Source organism: Wasmannia auropunctata, unplaced genomic scaffold (assembly GCF_000956235.1).
Source record: "Wasmannia auropunctata unplaced genomic scaffold, wasmannia.A_1.0 LD336071.1, whole genome shotgun sequence".
Classification (NCBI taxonomy): Eukaryota; Metazoa; Arthropoda; class Insecta; order Hymenoptera; family Formicidae; genus Wasmannia; species Wasmannia auropunctata.
This window is the reverse complement of record NW_012026819.1, coordinates 1,032,146-1,050,303: the sequence shown is the minus strand read 5'-3', so window position 1 is coordinate 1,050,303 and position 18,158 is coordinate 1,032,146. Positions and strand designations below refer to the sequence as shown.

General features: G+C 40.3%; 4 protein-coding genes, 1 long non-coding RNA gene and 1 pseudogene across 12 annotated transcripts; 4 read left to right on the top strand and 2 right to left on the bottom strand.

Moving 5' to 3' along the window:
• Positions 1 to 29: 29 nt before the first annotated feature.
• LOC105449886 lies at positions 30 to 3,846 on the top strand. 7 transcript variants are annotated; one of them, XM_011689330.1, is made up of 9 exons: positions 30 to 303; positions 390 to 444; positions 528 to 671; positions 816 to 905; positions 1,102 to 1,537; positions 1,639 to 1,978; positions 2,061 to 3,107; positions 3,324 to 3,508; positions 3,695 to 3,846. In XM_011689330.1, exons 1-9 carry the CDS (start codon positions 258 to 260, stop codon positions 3,701 to 3,703), a joined length of 2,352 nt encoding a protein of 783 aa, XP_011687632.1. In that variant the 5' UTR covers positions 30 to 257; the 3' UTR covers positions 3,704 to 3,846. The 7 variants fall into 7 exon arrangements, with proteins under 7 accessions (XP_011687632.1, XP_011687638.1, XP_011687637.1 ...); XM_011689336.1 differs by having other exon boundaries at positions 1,102 to 1,241; positions 1,476 to 1,537; positions 3,324 to 3,838; XM_011689335.1 differs by having other exon boundaries at positions 1,102 to 1,385; positions 1,476 to 1,537; positions 3,324 to 3,838.
• Positions 3,111 to 4,604, bottom strand: LOC105449887. The gene is made up of 4 exons (XR_974380.1): positions 4,458 to 4,604; positions 3,588 to 3,803; positions 3,278 to 3,487; positions 3,111 to 3,194 (listed from the first exon to the last, which is right to left on the bottom strand). It is a non-coding gene; the product is annotated as an uncharacterized LOC105449887 (long non-coding RNA).
• Positions 4,605 to 4,689: 85 nt separating this feature from the next.
• On the top strand, positions 4,690 to 7,582 carry LOC105449884 (inosine-5'-monophosphate dehydrogenase 1b). Of its 2 annotated transcripts, XM_011689328.1 has the most exons (3): positions 5,457 to 5,539; positions 5,647 to 5,778; positions 5,970 to 7,582. In XM_011689328.1, the coding sequence occupies exons 1-3, from the start codon at positions 5,489 to 5,491 to the stop codon at positions 7,212 to 7,214; spliced, it is 1,428 nt and encodes a 475-aa protein (XP_011687630.1). In that variant the 5' UTR covers positions 5,457 to 5,488; the 3' UTR covers positions 7,215 to 7,582. The 2 variants fall into 2 exon arrangements, with proteins under 2 accessions (XP_011687629.1, XP_011687630.1); XM_011689327.1 differs by having other exon boundaries at positions 4,690 to 5,778.
• A 1,189-nt stretch (positions 7,583 to 8,771) lies between these two features.
• Positions 8,772 to 11,383, top strand: LOC105449883 (cysteine-rich protein 2-binding protein-like). Its single transcript, XM_011689326.1, is given in 7 exon segments — positions 8,772 to 9,280; positions 9,382 to 9,530; positions 9,604 to 9,632; positions 9,635 to 9,827; positions 9,911 to 10,222; positions 10,337 to 10,861; positions 10,998 to 11,383. Coding segments are annotated over 7 exon segments (1,974 nt in total). The 5' UTR covers positions 8,772 to 8,870; the 3' UTR covers positions 11,354 to 11,383.
• A 1,630-nt stretch (positions 11,384 to 13,013) lies between these two features.
• LOC105449974 lies at positions 13,014 to 15,104 on the top strand (annotated as a pseudogene).
• LOC105449973 (A disintegrin and metalloproteinase with thrombospondin motifs 2-like) lies at positions 14,377 to 18,065 on the bottom strand. Its single transcript, XM_011689464.1, is given in 6 exon segments — positions 14,377 to 16,226; positions 16,316 to 16,472; positions 16,474 to 16,684; positions 16,768 to 17,504; positions 17,637 to 17,849; positions 17,946 to 18,065. Coding segments are annotated over 6 exon segments (2,292 nt in total). The 3' UTR covers positions 14,377 to 15,372.
• Between the last annotated feature and the right edge of the window lie 93 nt (positions 18,066 to 18,158).

Sequence of the window (18,158 nt, the reverse complement as noted above, 5' to 3'; positions counted from 1 at the left end):
TTTTTATATCCACGTCTAAACGGTAATAAGAATAATAATTCCAAGACAATTGCCTCTCGACAAACAAAATTTATAATTCGATTCGGTTTATAAAAAAAAAGGCATTGGATGTTGAAGAGACATGTAATTGACACAATCGTGCCTTCGCATAACTTTTTTGGCCAATATATATCATATATTCCAATTTAATGAGAGAAATAACGCAATATATAAAGTTATAAAGGTTTTCAAGTATTCACAATTATCCATTTCGCGATATGGCACGCGATAACGAAACAAATACACTCGAGTTGAACATAAAAGGTAAAAACTAGGTAGAAAATATCGTTGTACACGAAAACAATAATATAATATAAATATTTTAATATTGTAATATTTGATGTTTTTAGTAAATGGACAAAATTTATCATCAATTTCAGAAAAGTGTAATATCGGTACATTACGGTATATAATTGTGTATACTATTATATTATTGAGTAAGTAAATAAGATGTTCATTTTTTTATCATGATTTCCTCGATATTATAGGATTCCTTCTGATCCGTCTTGGCCTAAAATACCTCTACGTCGTTCAAGTAACAATACCGATGACATTATTGAACCTCCGTGTGTGATCACTTTGACAGGAACCCCTAGAAAAGGTCGCAGTGTAGTGCAACCGGTTGCAAGTCGGTGAGTTTTCCAAGCGTTATACTCTACGTAAATTTAATATCGCACGAACAAATCTAAGAGCCTGTACTGCATTTCCTACATATTTTCTCTCTCTCTCTCTCTCTCTCTCTCTCCCCCCCTCCTTTCTTTTATTTTTTATTTTAGATATCTCAAATCAAGATTAAGCCAAAGATACGAAGCAACCACACATATACCGAAAAGACTGCCTGGCTGTTTCGATCCACGTTTTAGAAGGTATTAATTCACAAGTTAAAGTTAAGTTTATGCTTTGTTACAACTCATGACTTTGTGACAAATCAGCTGTAATATAGTAAGTGACACAGAATAGCAGCTAACATTGCCATGTCTCACAGTTTCCTCCAATATATCATTAGCTAATGTATTTTTATCTACGTTACGTTTCGTTAACATGCCGTAACGGAAAATACAGGCAGATATCGCGGCAGAAAGCTGAGAAACCAGATGAATTTTATAGCACGTTAAAAAACGATGAAGAAACCAAGCCAGAGTTGGACACACATATCACGCAAGGAACGAAAAAAAAGCTTGAGAATAAATCACAGAAAACAGGTGAAAACACGAACGGTTACATACCATCGCGTCACGATGTAAATAATTTATTATCAAACGTTGCAAAATTGACGGACAAGACCATCGATTATGCCATTAACGAACAATCGATTTTAGAAGCGAAACACTGTCCAACAAGTAATTGTGTGTACAAAACGTCATGCGAAACGATTATGCGTATAATAAATGATACAATTAATTTTCTAAAGTCAATTCTAAAGAAATTCATTTCAGCTTTGCACGCGACTAACGAGCGATATAATGTTGAAAGTAAATTTTCTCAAGAACAAAAACAAGTATGCAAAGTTTCAGATGTTTGAGATTGTATCAAATCATTGGCATTAAATGGTTAGAAGCATATTTTTTTTTATCGTGTATTTATCTGTTTCTTAATTAGAAGCCAATTAACAAGCCACTGCTTTTAATGGTTGATGAGAAAAGGATACACGCGCTTCCTATCAACAGTCTTAACATAGAAGCCGCTTCTTCGTCCGCGCAATCACTGCAGTGTTACAGCGTTCCTGTAGTTCCTGTAGTTGCCTATCGCGATGTACCTTTGCAAATGAAAGACGCAAGTGTGCCTACGCAAATGGAAGAGAATGTTAAAATATTGTCCGTGTGGCAAAATGACGGTAAAGTGAAAGATGGAGAAATTGACGGGGATAGAACTGCAGTCTGTACAAGGTCGACGTGCAGCTTTAGAAATGAGTCTAGTAATGAAAAATACCCCCTTGATAGTAATTAATTATTATCAACAATTTGTATTGCTCGTCGATAAAGCAAGGAATTTGACGTGATCGGAATTTTTATTGTTTCTAGATGTGACTGAACGTTGTATCGCGAAGAGCAGCGATGATATCTCTATCTCGGGGAAGAAAAGTATTTTCAAGCATTGTGACGGACCCGATATTTCCGGTCGGATATGCGATAACAAGAATACCGATTCGAGCGTGTTATCGAATCGAGATGTTGCAAACGAGATTACGCTCAGTAAAGATCATTACGGAAACTCTGATGCGCTAGACAACGCGGGCGATGCGGATAAACCTTCGACAAACGTAATAAATGACAAAATGTTGGATAAAAATATGCAAAGTTTAGCCTTTGGCGATAATAAGGAATATAGGAAAAATAAGCAGGAGAAGGAAAGGCATGGAGAGATGCTGCGCATCAATGCGAAACGTAAAACGGCACCGATGAATCTGTCGAGAAAGGCAAAGTCGTTCTTTCGAAGAAACTCCCGTTTGGCGATTACAGATTCCGATTGCACTCTGATATTGCCTGGCTGTCGTGGCATTAAAGGTAAACGATACGAAAAGATATACGGTCAGTCGTTAGACGTTAGGAGAAACGGAATAAATAGTACGAATTCCATATTAGTGAAATACAATGCGTCGAGACAGGGCCGAATAAACTTTCGTTCTTTGACGAATCTACGAGCGGGAAATTCATTCGAGAAGCCATCGTCCATTCCCCTGGAGACACAAGAGCTATTGAACAAAAGTTATTGGGAATATTACTGGAAACTCCGGCGTAAGATCACGTCTACAGCGAATGACGCGAAAGAAAGGGACGAATGCTTAAACGAAGATCATTTACCTGAATCTCAAACGTTACGACAGTGCTCCGTCCTCTCTTGCATGATCAATACGGCGCTTCGAGATACGACTCGTCGGGCGTCGACTGCAGCAGCCGATGGAAAACCGACTTCAGATTCACGTTTGGCTGTGAACGTGATGTCTAATGTACGCAAAAGTGTTTACGAAGCTTCTGCAGGATTGCCCTCCATGTTCGTGAAGAAGATTCAAAGAAAAAAGATGAAGCGATCAGCGCGGAGCAACCGGTTGCTCGGACTTCGAGCGATAGGTACGCGCGACGTCTCTCGAGCTTAGCTTATTTTCCAGAATCCAGATCGCATCGTGTTCGAATATCTCATCATTATTAGCTAAAAGGCTAAAAAAAAACATGGAAAAGCTATATAGCTTTCTTTTCTTTAAATTATCAACTTAATTCTGAATCGTATTACTATTACACACTTATCGTTTATTTTTCAATCTTGCGTTTATAATCTCTTTCTTTTAGCGCTGCTGTGTATCGCGATGTATGTCGCGGTCATATTTTTGCCTATGACGTACGACTATTTCTTTGACGAGGAATACGACGACGAGGATACGAATTATATTCAACTAACGTTCCAATACGTCGCATCGTCGTTCGCAGAAGCTCTCGATGGCATTATCGATGTCCTGACAATTTTTTTATCATCAGTAAGATTCAATCGAAAGCGATAATCTTTAATTAGCTCGCGCTCGCTTAAAGTGCTCTTGCTAAATTCATGAGACATACTTGAATATAGATGCGATTGTTTCATTCGTGATTGTTCGTTTCACGTCTACGAAAATTAATAATTATGCTTGCATCTCCATGTATGACAGAGTCTGTATCATTTTCAGCATTCGTAATGTGGAAAATGTAATACGTTATCCATTCCGCGAATCTGATCTAACGTACATACATGTGTGTGATCCGTCATTCATCCATTCTTCGCGTGGCTGGCCATTTCTACGCACGTTTACATATATGCTTAGTTTTCCTGATTTGAGTATATATATATATATATATATATATATACTATATATATGTACCCACTAAACGGAAATGGATTAAAATAAATTGAAATGGATTGGCCTTGGTGAAAATAAATGCATTTCTATAAAGGCCAATCCATTTTAATCCATGGTTTAGAAAATTTCAATCTATTTCAATTTAACATAAAATATTTTAATCCATTTCTGTATACTGTGTATGTATATGTATCTTCTATATTTTTTTGTAGTGAATTCTCTATATTTTTATATAGGAAGATATTTCCTACAAATGCATATATATTATATTGTATACATGTACGAGTTTATACACAATTAATTTATATATTATACCTATATATTCGCATGTAAAATATGTAAAATTGTACATATATACATATGTACATACATACATGTGTGTGTGTGTGTATATATATATATATGTATATATGTATGCCTTAATATAATTAAGACGATATATATAACCTATAACGAACATTTTTAATAAATAATTTAATATAATTTGTAATATCTGAAACAATTTTATGGTACTAGGCAAATTATTGCAATTTATATATATATATACCGTCTTAATTATTAATTCTTTTACCGCAGTGATATATTTTGATACCTTTTTACTATGTAAAACGATCGTGTATACATGTATAACTATGTATTTACGTTTGTTATCCATCAAGTCAAAATGGTTGGTAATGTCATCGTTCTTCAATTACCTTCAGCCTCACTTGGTACAGTCACGAAAATTTGCCTTTAGTCGATAACTCGTCGGTGTCGGCGATCATTATTAGGCGCGAGCTTACTAATCAGTCGCACTCGTCACCTGATAGATGTCGCAAATTGTATTTTTCTTGCAATGGCACCACGTTGCGTATACCGTCAAAACAATAGGCGCGAAAATTCGAGCTACATATTTGCGGCGATAATCCCTGACATTCGCGTTTTAAAAGTATAAAAATTACTAGCTGATATACTATTGTTGCTAATTTTCTTACACATATTATCGCCTTTGAATATTATATCGACGATGACGACGATCGACGACACGAGCGATCAAAGAGTGGGACAACGAATGCAATCTCATACGCACCCGAAATTCCGCTTTCGTAACTCCGACGATAATATAGCCTGGTGCAGTGCAAATCAGTGAGCGCCCTGGCGTTGCTGCGTGGAGTTGACGCTAGAAAGCGAGTAAACAGCAACTGCGCGTTGAAATACATACGTGGATTATTGGTCGTTTCACCGAGCAACCTCCTCTCAATCTCTCAACAGTAGTCTCAACTCGGCTTCTCTATTTCTCTGCTGAAGAGGAGAGAGGACTGAAAGACGAGACGCCCTGCAGACGCTCTTCAAGATCGTTCCAATCCAAGCAGTTCCGAGCATTCCGATCGCGGCGGCGAGCGCGCACGTGCACTCGTGCATACGTCAGCACACCACAGCACACGTGCTCCGCGGTTCTTCTTTCTCGAGAGAGAAACTTTCTCTCGTTTCTTCGACCGATTGACGACGCATTGACGTGACTGAAAATCGAAAAGTGAGGACGGTAGATTGTGTGGCCGCGATATTTCAGATCGACGAGAGTCTACGAGAGCGCGCGACGGGAAATTATGGCAGATTACGTGTTGGGCGATATTAAGCCAGCGGATGTGCCACTGCCGGACGATGGATTGTCGGCCGCGCAGCTATTTGCCGCAGGTGACGGCCTTACTTACAACGATTTTATCATATTTCCGGGCTACATCGACTTTACCGCGGACGAAGTCGATCTGCTCTCACCGTTAACCAGAAAAATCATGCTAAAGGCACCCCTCGTGTCCTCGCCCATGGACACCGTTACCGAGTCTGACATGGCTATAGCTATGGCCCTGTCTGGCGGGATCGGCATCATACATCACAACTGTACCGTTGAATATCAAGCTAACGAAGTGCACAAGGTTCGTAACATACTTTTCTTTGCGACAATTGAAGGCAATGTTACGCAAGTTATATGTATATAATTTCCATAGCAGCCTACAGAATATATCCTGTGCAAATGGTTCGCGCGCCTTCTTATCATCCACGTCTTTCCATCCTCTGGGGGGATGAAAGCTGGTAAATAAGGGTAAATATTTTCTCTTGTTTACAGGTGAAAAAGTACAAGCATGGTTTCATTAGGGATCCAGTTGTGTTGGCGCCGCATCATACCGTCAACGACGTTTTAAGTGTCAAGGCTGAGCATGGTTTTAGCGGAGTACCTGTCACTGACACGGGTAAAGTTGGCGGTAAACTGCTAGGCATTGTCACCTCTAGGGACATCGACTTCCTCGAACGTTTGCCCAATTATAAACGCAAATCGCTTAGCTCCATAATGACGACTTTGGAGGATCTAATTACCGCGCCAGCTGGTGTAACGTTGCAAGAGGCAAATGTTATTTTAGAAAAGTCGAAGAAGGGGAAGCTTCCCATTGTGAACGAACGAGGCGAGCTCGTGTCGCTGATGGCGAGGACTGACTTGAAGAAGAACCGCAGCTATCCGAACGCCAGCAAGGACGAGAATAAACAGCTGCTGGTAGGAGCCGCGATAGGAACGCGAGAGACGGACAAACACCGACTGGAATTGCTCGTGGCGGCTGGCGTGGACGTAGTGGTATTGGATTCATCGCAGGGCAATTCGATGTATCAGATCGACATGATCAAGTATATCAAGTCGCAGCATCCGAATTTGCAAGTGATTGCCGGCAATGTCGTGACCACGATGCAAGCCAAGAATCTTATAGAGGCGGGAGCTGATGCGTTACGCGTTGGAATGGGCTCTGGATCTATTTGCATAACGCAAGAGGTAATGGCTGTAGGGCGACCGCAAGCGACAGCCGTCTACAAGGTGTCCGAGTACGCCAGAAAATTTGGAATACCCGTCATAGCGGACGGTGGGATCCAGTCTATCGGCCATATTATCAAAGGTCTCAGTTTAGGCGCTAGTACAGTTATGATGGGTTCTCTCTTGGCTGGAACATCTGAAGCCCCAGGCGAGTATTTCTTCAGCGACGGAGTTCGTCTTAAAAAGTACCGAGGGATGGGCTCGTTGGAAGCCATGGACAGAAAGGACGCCAAAGGTTCGGCGATGGATAGATATTTTCATAACGAAATGGACAAACTAAAAGTAGCGCAGGGTGTCAGTGGCTCTATAGTGGATAAAGGTTCGGTGCTTAAATTTCTACCCTATTTGACTTGCGGTATTAAGCACGGTTGTCAAGATATCGGAGCAAGGTCACTTACCATCTTACGATCTATGATGTATAGCGGGGAATTGAAATTTGAAAGAAGAACGCATTCGGCTCAGCAGGAGGGCAATGTACATAGCTTATTCTCCTATGAGAAAAGGCTCTATTAATTGTGAAAAATAATAACTCGTAAAGCACGCGTAATGCGGAAAAGTACCTGCATTTTATCGAATAGCAGTTATTTTACAAAATTAGTTAGATCTGCGAGAAATCGTAAATCTCTCTTTTATTTGTTGCAAATGTGCAAAGTATACCATTAATCGGATTAATTCGAGAATACCTCAGGCTCGTTTACCTCAGAACTGCTCTTCAGACGAATAGGAAAACAACATCAAGTCATTTATTATACCATACTTATGTCTCACAAACTTGTTAATAAATATGTAATGTGCCATATCTTTAAAGCGGCACTTTTATAAATTTAACATACATTTTATACTCCCACAACGAGCGATATATTAAAATCAAATAGATGAAATTATGACTTTTTGTCACCGTGTGATGCATTTACACAGACTGATTTATACATAATGTTTTAATACACAGCTGACAATTTGCAGTTTGTTTTTTCTTTTTTAATTTGACCAAGTATTCGGCAATTACAAGCGTACAACAATGACAATTAAGTCACAAATGATTGAACAAAATGTTTCTATCGTGTACATTTATAAATACGCGGGGGATCACTTGTTGTACATTGTAATATTTTTCGCGTCGCTCGTCCATTTTTCTCCCAATTATTTTCAATTAATTTTCAACTGACAATTTACCAAGCTCTTTTGGTGAATTTGTTTAATGCTGTAAACCTTCCAAAATAGAAATTTAAAACTAGAACGATAAGTTGTTTAGTATAATAAGTTGTTAATCTGATTTAGTATTCTGAAAAATTCTGAAAGAAAATGCTGAAATCTCTTTCCCAACTTGTAGCCGATATATTTTATACAGTATTCTTGTAATAAACTGTATCTATGTATGTGTGTGTATGTATGTGTGATATATATATATATATATATATCTGAAATAAACAGACCGCAGAACTTGATGTAAACAGAATTAATACAGGTGTAATACGCTCCTATATTTCCATCGACTCTGAATAAGTTATTTTTCTAAAATTCTTTTGTATGCTGCTCTCTCATAACTCGCTTTTCCTACATGACACTTTCGCACTTTATGTAAAAGATTTGCTGATGCGGTGTCTACAATAAAAGATTTAAGAAAATTGTCCAATCATAATCGATTAGTCATTCCACGTGAAAAAAAAAATCGGTTGTGATTGACTAATTTTCTTAAATCTCAAGTTAAATCTCATCGTGGATACTGCTTAACACGCGACCGATTCCGACACACGTGGATGCATGATACATATGTATAAAATATGTACATATCCCATCATATGTCATTTTTAACAGTTTTTCTTTTATTGATTTTTTTATCTTGTACTTAATTAATATTGATGTGCAAAATGTAGGTATTGATAAGGAAATTATTTTTTGCAACAACGATTGAAAGGTTAAGTCAGGAGGTTAAGAGTGACACGATGTTTACGATTACAGAGATGGACACATCTTCGCCTGCTTTTGCTTTTCTATCCTATTCATGAAAAATATGTAAAAGGGCAGTGTGAAAAGAGAGAAGGAAAGAACACGAATTCGAATTTGGGACAGCTTTGTTCTATAGTCGTCTATATAGAGAAGAGAGGTTAGATTTTTTTGCAACGCAAACTAACCTCGTTCTAAAACTTGTAGTGATTACAATAGGTTAAAATGTCAAAAGTTGTGGAAAAGTTGACGATAAATTCGCAAGAGTCGAGTGAAGCCGAGAGTATCGAAAAATGCAAGAATTGTGGAAAAGCTTGCGATCCTTACGATAAACCAACATTGCGTTGTAGCGGCGGATGCGACAAAAGGATACACATGGCCTGTTTAAAAAGAGGCACCGTACCAATTTCTTTCGTAGGAGATGTTTTTTTCGAACTTAATTGTGCCTCTTGCAGTCCACTAGGCGAGGAAACGGTTGTACGCGATAGAATGCCATGGCTCAATGTCATTGTCTTGACGCTTTACAATCTGCGTGAAAAGTCGAGCGGCATTAGTAGAAGAGGGTATTTTCATTGGAAGTCGGATATCACTACTTTTGTGGATAGAAATTGGGATTTCTTATTTAAGAAGACTGTGTAAGTACTTTATTCTGTATTGTTGTTACTTACATTGCCTAGATTTCGAACGATTCAGAATTCTAAATTCTCTAAATTTTATAAATATTGCACCTATTTAGGAAAAGGAAGAAAAATTGGATCGGCACCATATCTGGTACATTGTCCCATTACAGTGGCATCTTTTTCAAATCTGGCACCAATGAATTAGGAGAGTCTGGATGGTGGAAGCTATTGGGCAGTGATCCTCCTGAAATTTTGATCGCCAAAAGTAATATAATTTTTATATGCATGTATGTATGTGTGTGTGTGGGTACAGAGAGTGACATAGTCTCTTTGTCTAGATAATAAAATGCTAATGGATAAGAAAAAAACACGTCGGTGACAAAATTACCTTGCAAGCCATTGGACAGTCCTGCGCCCTCAGATTCCAGTCTCTCGATCGGAGAAGATAGCAACTGTAGTGGAGAATTATTTAAACATAAAGGTTCCTCAATGTATTCCCATGCGTACGTTCAACCTACAGAGACACTATCTGATTTTTTATTGGAAGAAGATGAGCCAAATGGTATGTGATAAAAAGCATAGTATGTATATAACACAAATGTTAGATGTATTACATTAAGAGAAAAAAAAAATTACATCTTGTAGATATTGAACTCGAGGATGATTTAATGTTGCGCGACGAGAACGATGTTGCATCTATATCTGATTTAATACGCGACTGTCAATATGAAAGCAACAATTTTCATTTGGCACAGCTAATGGATAACTGCGACTGGTTATGTAATACGAGTACATTCTCGCTAAATTGTAGTGGCGACGAAATTAAAAGAATTAAGGAAGAGGAATATGAGGAAGATGGTAATCATAGTCCCATTTCCACACAAGAACAACCTCCTGTTTCTTTATTTAAGGAAACAAAGCGCCGCCAACGACCTTGGTCTAAATCGTTTGTTACCAGTAATTATTCCTTATCGCAAATTGCATCAATATGTAACTGTGTGTGTGTGTGTGTGTGTGTGTGTGTGTATGCATTTACACTTATATTTATATACATACATATGTATATTTCAGATGAAAAAATACCACGCATGACTCGTCAAGAAGAAGCATATTTATTGCAAAGGATCAGTAAGACTAATCTTGACCAAGCCCCGCCCGCTATTAGGAGATTGTACAGAAAATTAGCAGTGCGAAAAACGAAAAGAGAATATCGGCTTCCTCTGTTGGACGTTGATTGTTCCGAATCTAAATCGGGGGCTTTCGTGACACCATTGAGGAACAACGATCGGGTGTTGGATCGATTTTTTAGTGATGATCTAGGATGTATTTTCGAACAGAGATTGCAGGGTAACAACGAACCTACATCTGTACACAGCCCATACACGAATAGACTTTTGAAGCCATTTATAAGGCGAGATACTTGTTGTCAGCCGTTATGGTTAAGAATCATGGATGAATTATGTATGAAAGTAAACGGAGATGATCCACAATGGAAACCGTCGTCCAGAGCATCCATCGATTATTCTTACATCAGACCGCAACATGTTCCGGCAATCAACAGTCTCTGTTGTCAATTTTTTTGGCCTGGTATAGATTGTAAGTGATATTATGTACTTGATTTACTTGAATGTGACACGTACCTATCTAAAATTCTAGAAATTCTAAAGCGTCAAAGTATTTTATTGGTATTAAAGTTAATATTGTATTTTTTTTTCTTTTTTGTCTATTTTAGTGACCGAATGTTTGCAGTATCCAGACTTTACGTGCGTAGTACTGTATAAAAAATTGGTCGTAGGTTTCGCGATACTAGTACCATACGTTGGCTACAACGAAGCCTACATCTCATTTCTTTTAACACGTCCGGAATGGCGAAAGTCTGGCATCGGCACCTTCATGTTGTACCACTTGATACAAACCTGCATGGGACAAGATGTTACGTTACATGTATCGGCCACGAATCCTGCTTTGATATTATATCAAAAGTTTGGTTTCAAAGTGGAAGAGTTTGTTCAGGATTTTTATGACAAATATATGCCGTCGAATTCGCGAGAATGTAAACATGCTCTGTTTTTACGGTTAAGCAGATAATCTTGATTAATAAATTGTGGTTGAACTCGAGAAATTTGTCCTTATGAAGTACATAAATTATTGTATACGTTGTCGCGAGACGCGAAATCGCGTTGCGGGAAGAAGGAACGTTAGATTTGAAACTGGCGCGGCAAGTCGCGCCGCGCGCACGTCATCGAGGGTTGACGTCATTGAGGGAGCGCTGCGCAGCTGGCGTCGATTCATTCTCGAAAGTTCCGGAAGCTGGTAGATGGAAAGTTTATATATATAGTGGACGGCGAGGTTACGCGACAGTTTAGTACAGTTGGTACGCGCGCACAAGGTGTCAAGAGAGAGAAAGAGAGTATCTGGGTTTCATTGGATTTCTTGACGATTATTCTCTTTGTCAATTCTTGCGAGCGTGCTCTTGTGCTTCGAGTGACTTGTGCGAAACACGTATATACGTACTCCTAGACGCGAATAATCACGAGATAGAGGATAGAGAGTAAGTAGTAGACAAAACTACAAGCACACACACACACACACGCAGAGCTAAAAGCATAAGGGCAAGAGAGCGGAGTTATTCCGTATTTGTTGCTCCGATCCGTAACCTTGCGACCCGTTTGCGAATCGATCGCACGCTTTCCACGTTTACGTTTGTCGGGTAGATTCTTTTCCTTTCCATTTCGCACCGAATCCATTTCCCGCGCGTGTAAAATGTGATGGTACGAGACGGCTATGCGAGCTACGACGACAATGGCAACGACACGGGACTTGCAATCTTAAGGGTGGGGTATTATTTTTGCGTTGCAGCTCGAATCGTGCAAGAACGAGCGAAACATTCGTCGCGTATTCGCGGTCATCATTGCCAGAAATAGATATCGGTGATGTGTACGTGGGTGTGTTGGAGCGCTGTGTGTGTTCTCAATGGTCCCCAATGATTCTCCATCGCTCGAGATTCGATACGAAAAAAATGGCAGGAAATTCTCGCGGCAACGCGGAGACGGATAAGTCGAATCGCGTTGCGTTCCCGTGCTCGTGTCAAAGCGACGCTTCTGGCGACGCTTACCAAATATATGATGAATGCACGTTTGCGTGAAAACAAACGCGAGCCAATGTGCGAGTTGTAATTCGTATATGTAACTCGGAGAAAACATGTCCTTCCATCTCTTACCATCATTTCCTTTCGTTTGACACTGTGTTTTTTCATGCGGATATTATCCTACTGACAAGAGTGTGACACGCGCACGTGACTTGTAAACGGTAAACTCTATATACTTGGTTCTGATTGTGAGCTATGTGTGTGTGTAGGTAATTAATCGGTATTTACTTTAATATTAATACCTGTCAATACACGTGTGTGTGTGTACATACATATATATATCGATATTAAATTAAAAAGTATTAAAGTAAATTAAAAAATGATAGCGCTTTTACTCGAATATATCCTGTACTTTGGAAGAAAACACGCCAAAAAACCGCGTTGATTGTGTGTGTTGTTAGCTTTTCAAAATGTGATCTCAATTCTTATAAAAGAAAATAACAAGTTGCCAAAAATCTATTGAAAGAATATGTAATGATTTACTTAATATTATTTTGAGATAAATCGTATATTAATTACATATTATATATAAAGAGAAAGAAAGTAAATACCAAATACATAAGTAAAATTTACCCAAGTATTAATACAATACGTTTGTGAATGTTGTTTCAGAAAGGTGCGAGGAGATGGGGAAAGGACTACTACAAAATACTTGGCATAGCCAAGGGAGCGAGCGATGAGGAGATAAAAAAGGCTTACAGAAAATTAGCCTTACGATACCATCCCGACAAGAACAGAAGCCCAGGTGCTGAGGAAAAATTCAAGGAGATAGCCGAGGCATACGAGGTGTTGTCGGACGCGAAGAAGAGAGAAGTCTACGATAAATTTGGCGAGGAGGGTCTGAAAGGAGGTGCCTCGGCCGGTGGAGGCGGAGGAGGTGCCACGTACACTTTCCACGGCGATCCTAGGGCAACGTTCGCACAATTCTTCGGCTCGGCCAGCCCTTTCCACAACTTGTTCGAGTTCGCTGGTAACCGCGGAGGTGGATTCGCCTTCCACGACGACGACATGGACATCGACATGGATCCTTTCGGACTCGGCGGCATGGGACCACCGCGGCAAGGCGGCGCCTTTAGATCGCATTCGTTTAACTTTGCGAGCCCGAATACCTGTAAAGGGACTGGCAAGGATCGTGCCCAAGATCCGGCCATCGAGCACGATTTGTACATTAGTCTAGAAGAGATTCTGCGAGGTTGCACGAAGAAGATGAAGATTTGCAGACGGGCCATACAGCCGGACGGTAGCACTAAGAAGGAGGACAAGCCTTCTTACCATCAATGTAAAACCGGGCTGGAAAGCTGGTCCAAAATCACTTTCCAGAAGGAAGGCGATCAATCGCCGCGGAGGGAACCCGCGGACATGTTTTTATCATCAGGGACAAGCCGCATCCGCAATTCAGGAGAGAAGGCAGTGACATTAGATATACGTGCAAATTAAGCTTGAAGCAAGCTTTGTGCGGTACTATTGTCGAAGTTCCTACGCTAACCGGCGAAAAGATACCTTTGAATCTAACGAGAGAGATTGTCAAGCCGAATACGGTCAAGAGGTTCCAAGGACACGGTCTACCCTTCCCCAAAGAACCATCGCGGAAGGGCGATCTTCTCGTATCATTTGACATCAAATTCCCTGAAACTTTAACGCAAAGCGCCAAGGATATATTGTATGACACGTTACCCAATTGAGCTCGTATTACCGATCGAAAAACGCGCAAACGCGTATGACATAAGAATTATTGTCGTAATTTCACATATTTAATCGTTTCAATCAGCAAAAGTATGGATATGTCTCGTGTACGTTCTAGTACATGTAGAGACGCACGCGAAGACGTAGCGACAATGACGACGAAGACGATGACTACGACTACTACGATTAAACGAACAACTATGATAAAATGATCGAGAAGATCGGTTAAATATTATCGCGATTTGTTCTTAGAGGCCAAATCAAATCAAATAAATATGTATTTTCTTCGACGTTCGAAATTTAATTCAATTGAAATTCAGCGACTTGATGTCTATATGTAGCTGCGTGATTGGTCTCTAACGATAGTTTTAGTCAATATCGACTAAAGAGTATAAGACATAAAAGTATAAACACACACACACACAGATATAAATATATTAAATTATAAAATTATTATAGAGAATCTGGTATATATTCGCTAATTTCACATTGTTGTGTCTGGATTACTTGGTTTTCTCCATTGTACACATGTGCGTATGTGCATGTGAATGCGTGGGCGTGTATGTGCGTGTATGTCCTAGGGGTACATACATGTGGTATGTACGGAGGCTGTAGAATAACGCAAGTGCAATATCAGAAATTTTATCCGTTTCACTTAAACGAGGTTCATGTACTCGTGACACGTGACACGCTGTTCAGCGATATAACACGCTTATAGAGTTATCGAAAGCAAAGAAAAGAAAAAGGAAAGAGTGAGAAAGGGTGAGACGAAAATTTCAGATATTGCAACGAATATTGTACATCATTTTTGTCGTACACTCTGTCTTATAATATAAAGAAAAAAATTTTTGTTTACATTAGATATTGCAAGACACAATCTGTCGAATATATATTAGGCTCGATTGTTTCTTCTAATGTCGAGTCCACATCTTGTTATGTAATTGCTCCTAAGTTTAATAACTGATTAATTATTTGTACGCTAAATAATATGAGAAATATTAGGTTGTACGATACACATTTTTATTGCCCTCGATTCTCCGTCCCGCGCTCCTATAGAAATACGAATATAACATCGGGACACTCTTAAAATAGATGGTGAAGTGGATGACGTCATAACGCCTCTTTCTCGTCCTATCTTTCGAAATATCTTCTCGTACAAATCGGGAGAATTCACTTTACGTAGTGGTCTACTTTTCTCCTTGCGTCTTAAATATAACAACCTTGTCTCTCGATTATATATATAATTGTCGATCCTTTTGCTCCGTTTATTCGTTCTTTATTTTTCTTCAATGCCCATGGGATAAGGCATGGACTTGGATAGGAATGGCGGTAATTCGATATAATCCTTGTCGATCCATTCATCTTCACCAAATGGAGAAGCGATGCCGCGCGATACAGAAGTCAACAAAGGTATACCGTCTGGCCCTGATGTCAGATACTTGATGACACTTGACCGATCGACGATTCCAAGTCGATTATGTGCGTTTTGTGGTCCCAATTCCTCGTTCTCATCCTCGCCCTCGTATCGATAGACCTTCGGCAAGCCGCCGCCGAATTTTTGGCCGAATCGAAAGTTTTCCGGCAGACAGTGATGCTGACGACAAAAGTAATCTTGGCCCTCTTCGGCGTGGCACCACGTCCCATCTGGAAAGTATGGATCGAGGCCAAGATCGTTTAATTCCACGCGTGGCGCGTAATAAGCGGCAATGTCCTTTCGTCGACAGAATATAGCGCAAGCCATCCATGGCCTGTCGGCTTCGTGTGCCGCCTGCAATCCCTTCGCCGTACCGTCCAATTTCGGTAATCTTTCCCCGAAAAGGCCACACTTGAACGTAGCGAACTCGTCAATCGTCCTGCGTTTCTTCTTACAAAGTTTCTCATCTTTGCACAAGAGTACATCGTAATACAGCCCTTTGCAATCCCTCGCCGTTGATCTAAGACGATTATTTCGATTCTCGCAGAATCGTCGTCTAACTCGAGCGCCTTTAGATCTCTGCAAACAACCACTACTGCAGGAACCTTCCTTCCATTCGCTCCAGCTACCTTTTTGGCCGCCGGATAACTTCGGCGGTTCGGCAATAGATAGACATTCTCCACCGCGACATTCTCTGCCGGGCGCGCACCGAGTTCCTTGAAAGAAGAAAGAAAAAAAAAACGAATTAGCTTCGCCGTTAAAAAAAAAAACGTTAGCAAACCTGTTAGCGATATGATTTACATACCATCCAACGCCGGCCCTGCGAAATAATATCCACTCCTGTGAGGCGTTTCGCATTGCAAAGACTGACAAGCCTGATACAATGTAACAACGTCCGCGTCCTTGTCGCGTAGAAGTAACTCGCATTGTCTCTTGGCGGTCCATTCCCTCCCAGGTAAATCGCGTATATCGCGAATGATCGTGTGCGAGTGTATCCGAGGTGTTTCGTGGCTCCGGCCGATCCAGGAGACAAGACTTCGTTTGCGACAACGTCTCAGCCACCTCACGGCTACAATCGGACCAAACCGTCTCACCTCGAACGCCTCTACTGGGTGACATTATATAGCCATCCTTTGGACACGCATTGCCGCTCGAATCGTGCGGCATTCCTAAGCTGTCAAACGAACGGATTATTCGTGTTTTATCGTATCGCGCTCAAGTATAACTTAAATTATTATATATAATAATACAACTTACTTGTGGCCAATCTCGTGGGCGGCGATATAAACTGATGTAAAGCCCGCGGATGGGTAAGGCTTTCCAAGTTGATCCGTAACTCCCAATTCTGCTATCACACAGGAATAACGCGGGATGCATAGACCACCGACGGTAGCTAGTCCCATGGTAGCGCCGTTCCTCCTTCCGTTTTCGATCGCGTAAAGATCCAGTCCAGTTACGTAGAGGCCCATGTCCCAGTGACGGGAATGTGCGTCCTCCGGAGGATTGCGAACGTTGGCGTAATTGCAAAACGAATCCAACAAGCTACCTCTCTCGCCACCAAAGTGCGGTAAATCAAGTGGCTGCCTCTGAATAATATCTAAGCGTATCAATGATATGTCGATTGAGGCACCGAGACTCGGATGATGATACAGCGCTTGGATACCATTCACGTACGCTAACAACATGTCACGAATCTTCCCATCGTCTCCATCCAGAAAAGGCGAGAACAAACGATACGCAGCCTCATCGAAGAAGACTGCCAGCTCTAATGTTAATTTTTCTTTCGTATCTCGTATTTCACGTCGCTTCGTCTCAACATCTAAATCAATGGGCGGTCTCGGCGGTGATCGCTTAACCACGTGAGGCTCACCCAACGGCAGAACGGCTTCTTCTTCCTTGACATAACGGTCGTCGACGAGTAAAGGTAAAGATGCAAGGCCGTTTCGCAAAGGCGTGATTTCCAATGTAATGTTTTCCAGAAAGATGAGCCCGTGCTACCTCCAACAGATCAGATCAGAGTTATATTATTCTTCTATTTTATTTATATTCTACACGCATGTCCATACATGAAGGAAAAAAGAGAGAAAAAGAAATGTCATTCTTTTCCTCCAAAGAATACCACCGACCAATCCATGTTCTTGGCAAAAACTTATAGCTGCGGAACCGACATGACTCTTGTGAAGATAATAGCAAGGATCCGGTGCGTTTAACTGCGACAATTCTTCTGCGATGCCCTTGGCATTGTGTTTCCAGACTTGAAACTGAGATGATGTAATATTGTCGTTTCTACGTAGATTCAACTGAATCAAGTGCCCAAAGACTTTGAAAGTTAAAGGAATCTGCAAATCGAATAATAACTATTAAATCGAGAATAATTTTTTTTTTTAGTATTATACTATATTTTAAAGAATAAATTAAACTTTACGATAACGTACCTCCGGTGCACCACCTTTTGAGTTCCATACTGGCAACAATATTACCTCGGTATCTGGTGTATTATGCGCGTATACCTCGTTTAGTAAAATTATCAATATTAACCTTGATACAGAGGACATGCTCTTCACCGTGTGTTTCAAGTTCAAGTACTTGGAAGAACATAATTATTATGTGTCTCTATATATATATATATATATATATATATATATATT

Bases quoted from the DNA above. Each gene is read 5' to 3' on its own strand.
- LOC105449886 (XM_011689329.1), top strand. From the start codon at position 258: ATGGCACGCGATAACGAAACAAATACACTCGAGTTGAACATAAAAG. The intron at 445-527 runs GTATATAATTGT...TCGATATTATAG, and splicing joins TGTAATATCGGTACATTACG to GATTCCTTCTGATCCGTCTT. The intron at 1,979-2,060 runs GTAATTAATTAT...TATTGTTTCTAG, and splicing joins TGAAAAATACCCCCTTGATA to ATGTGACTGAACGTTGTATC.
- LOC105449884 (XM_011689327.1), top strand. From the start codon at position 5,452: ATGGCAGATTACGTGTTGGGCGATATTAAGCCAGCGGATGTGCCACTG. The intron at 5,779-5,969 runs GTTCGTAACATA...TCTTGTTTACAG, and splicing joins AAGCTAACGAAGTGCACAAG to GTGAAAAAGTACAAGCATGG.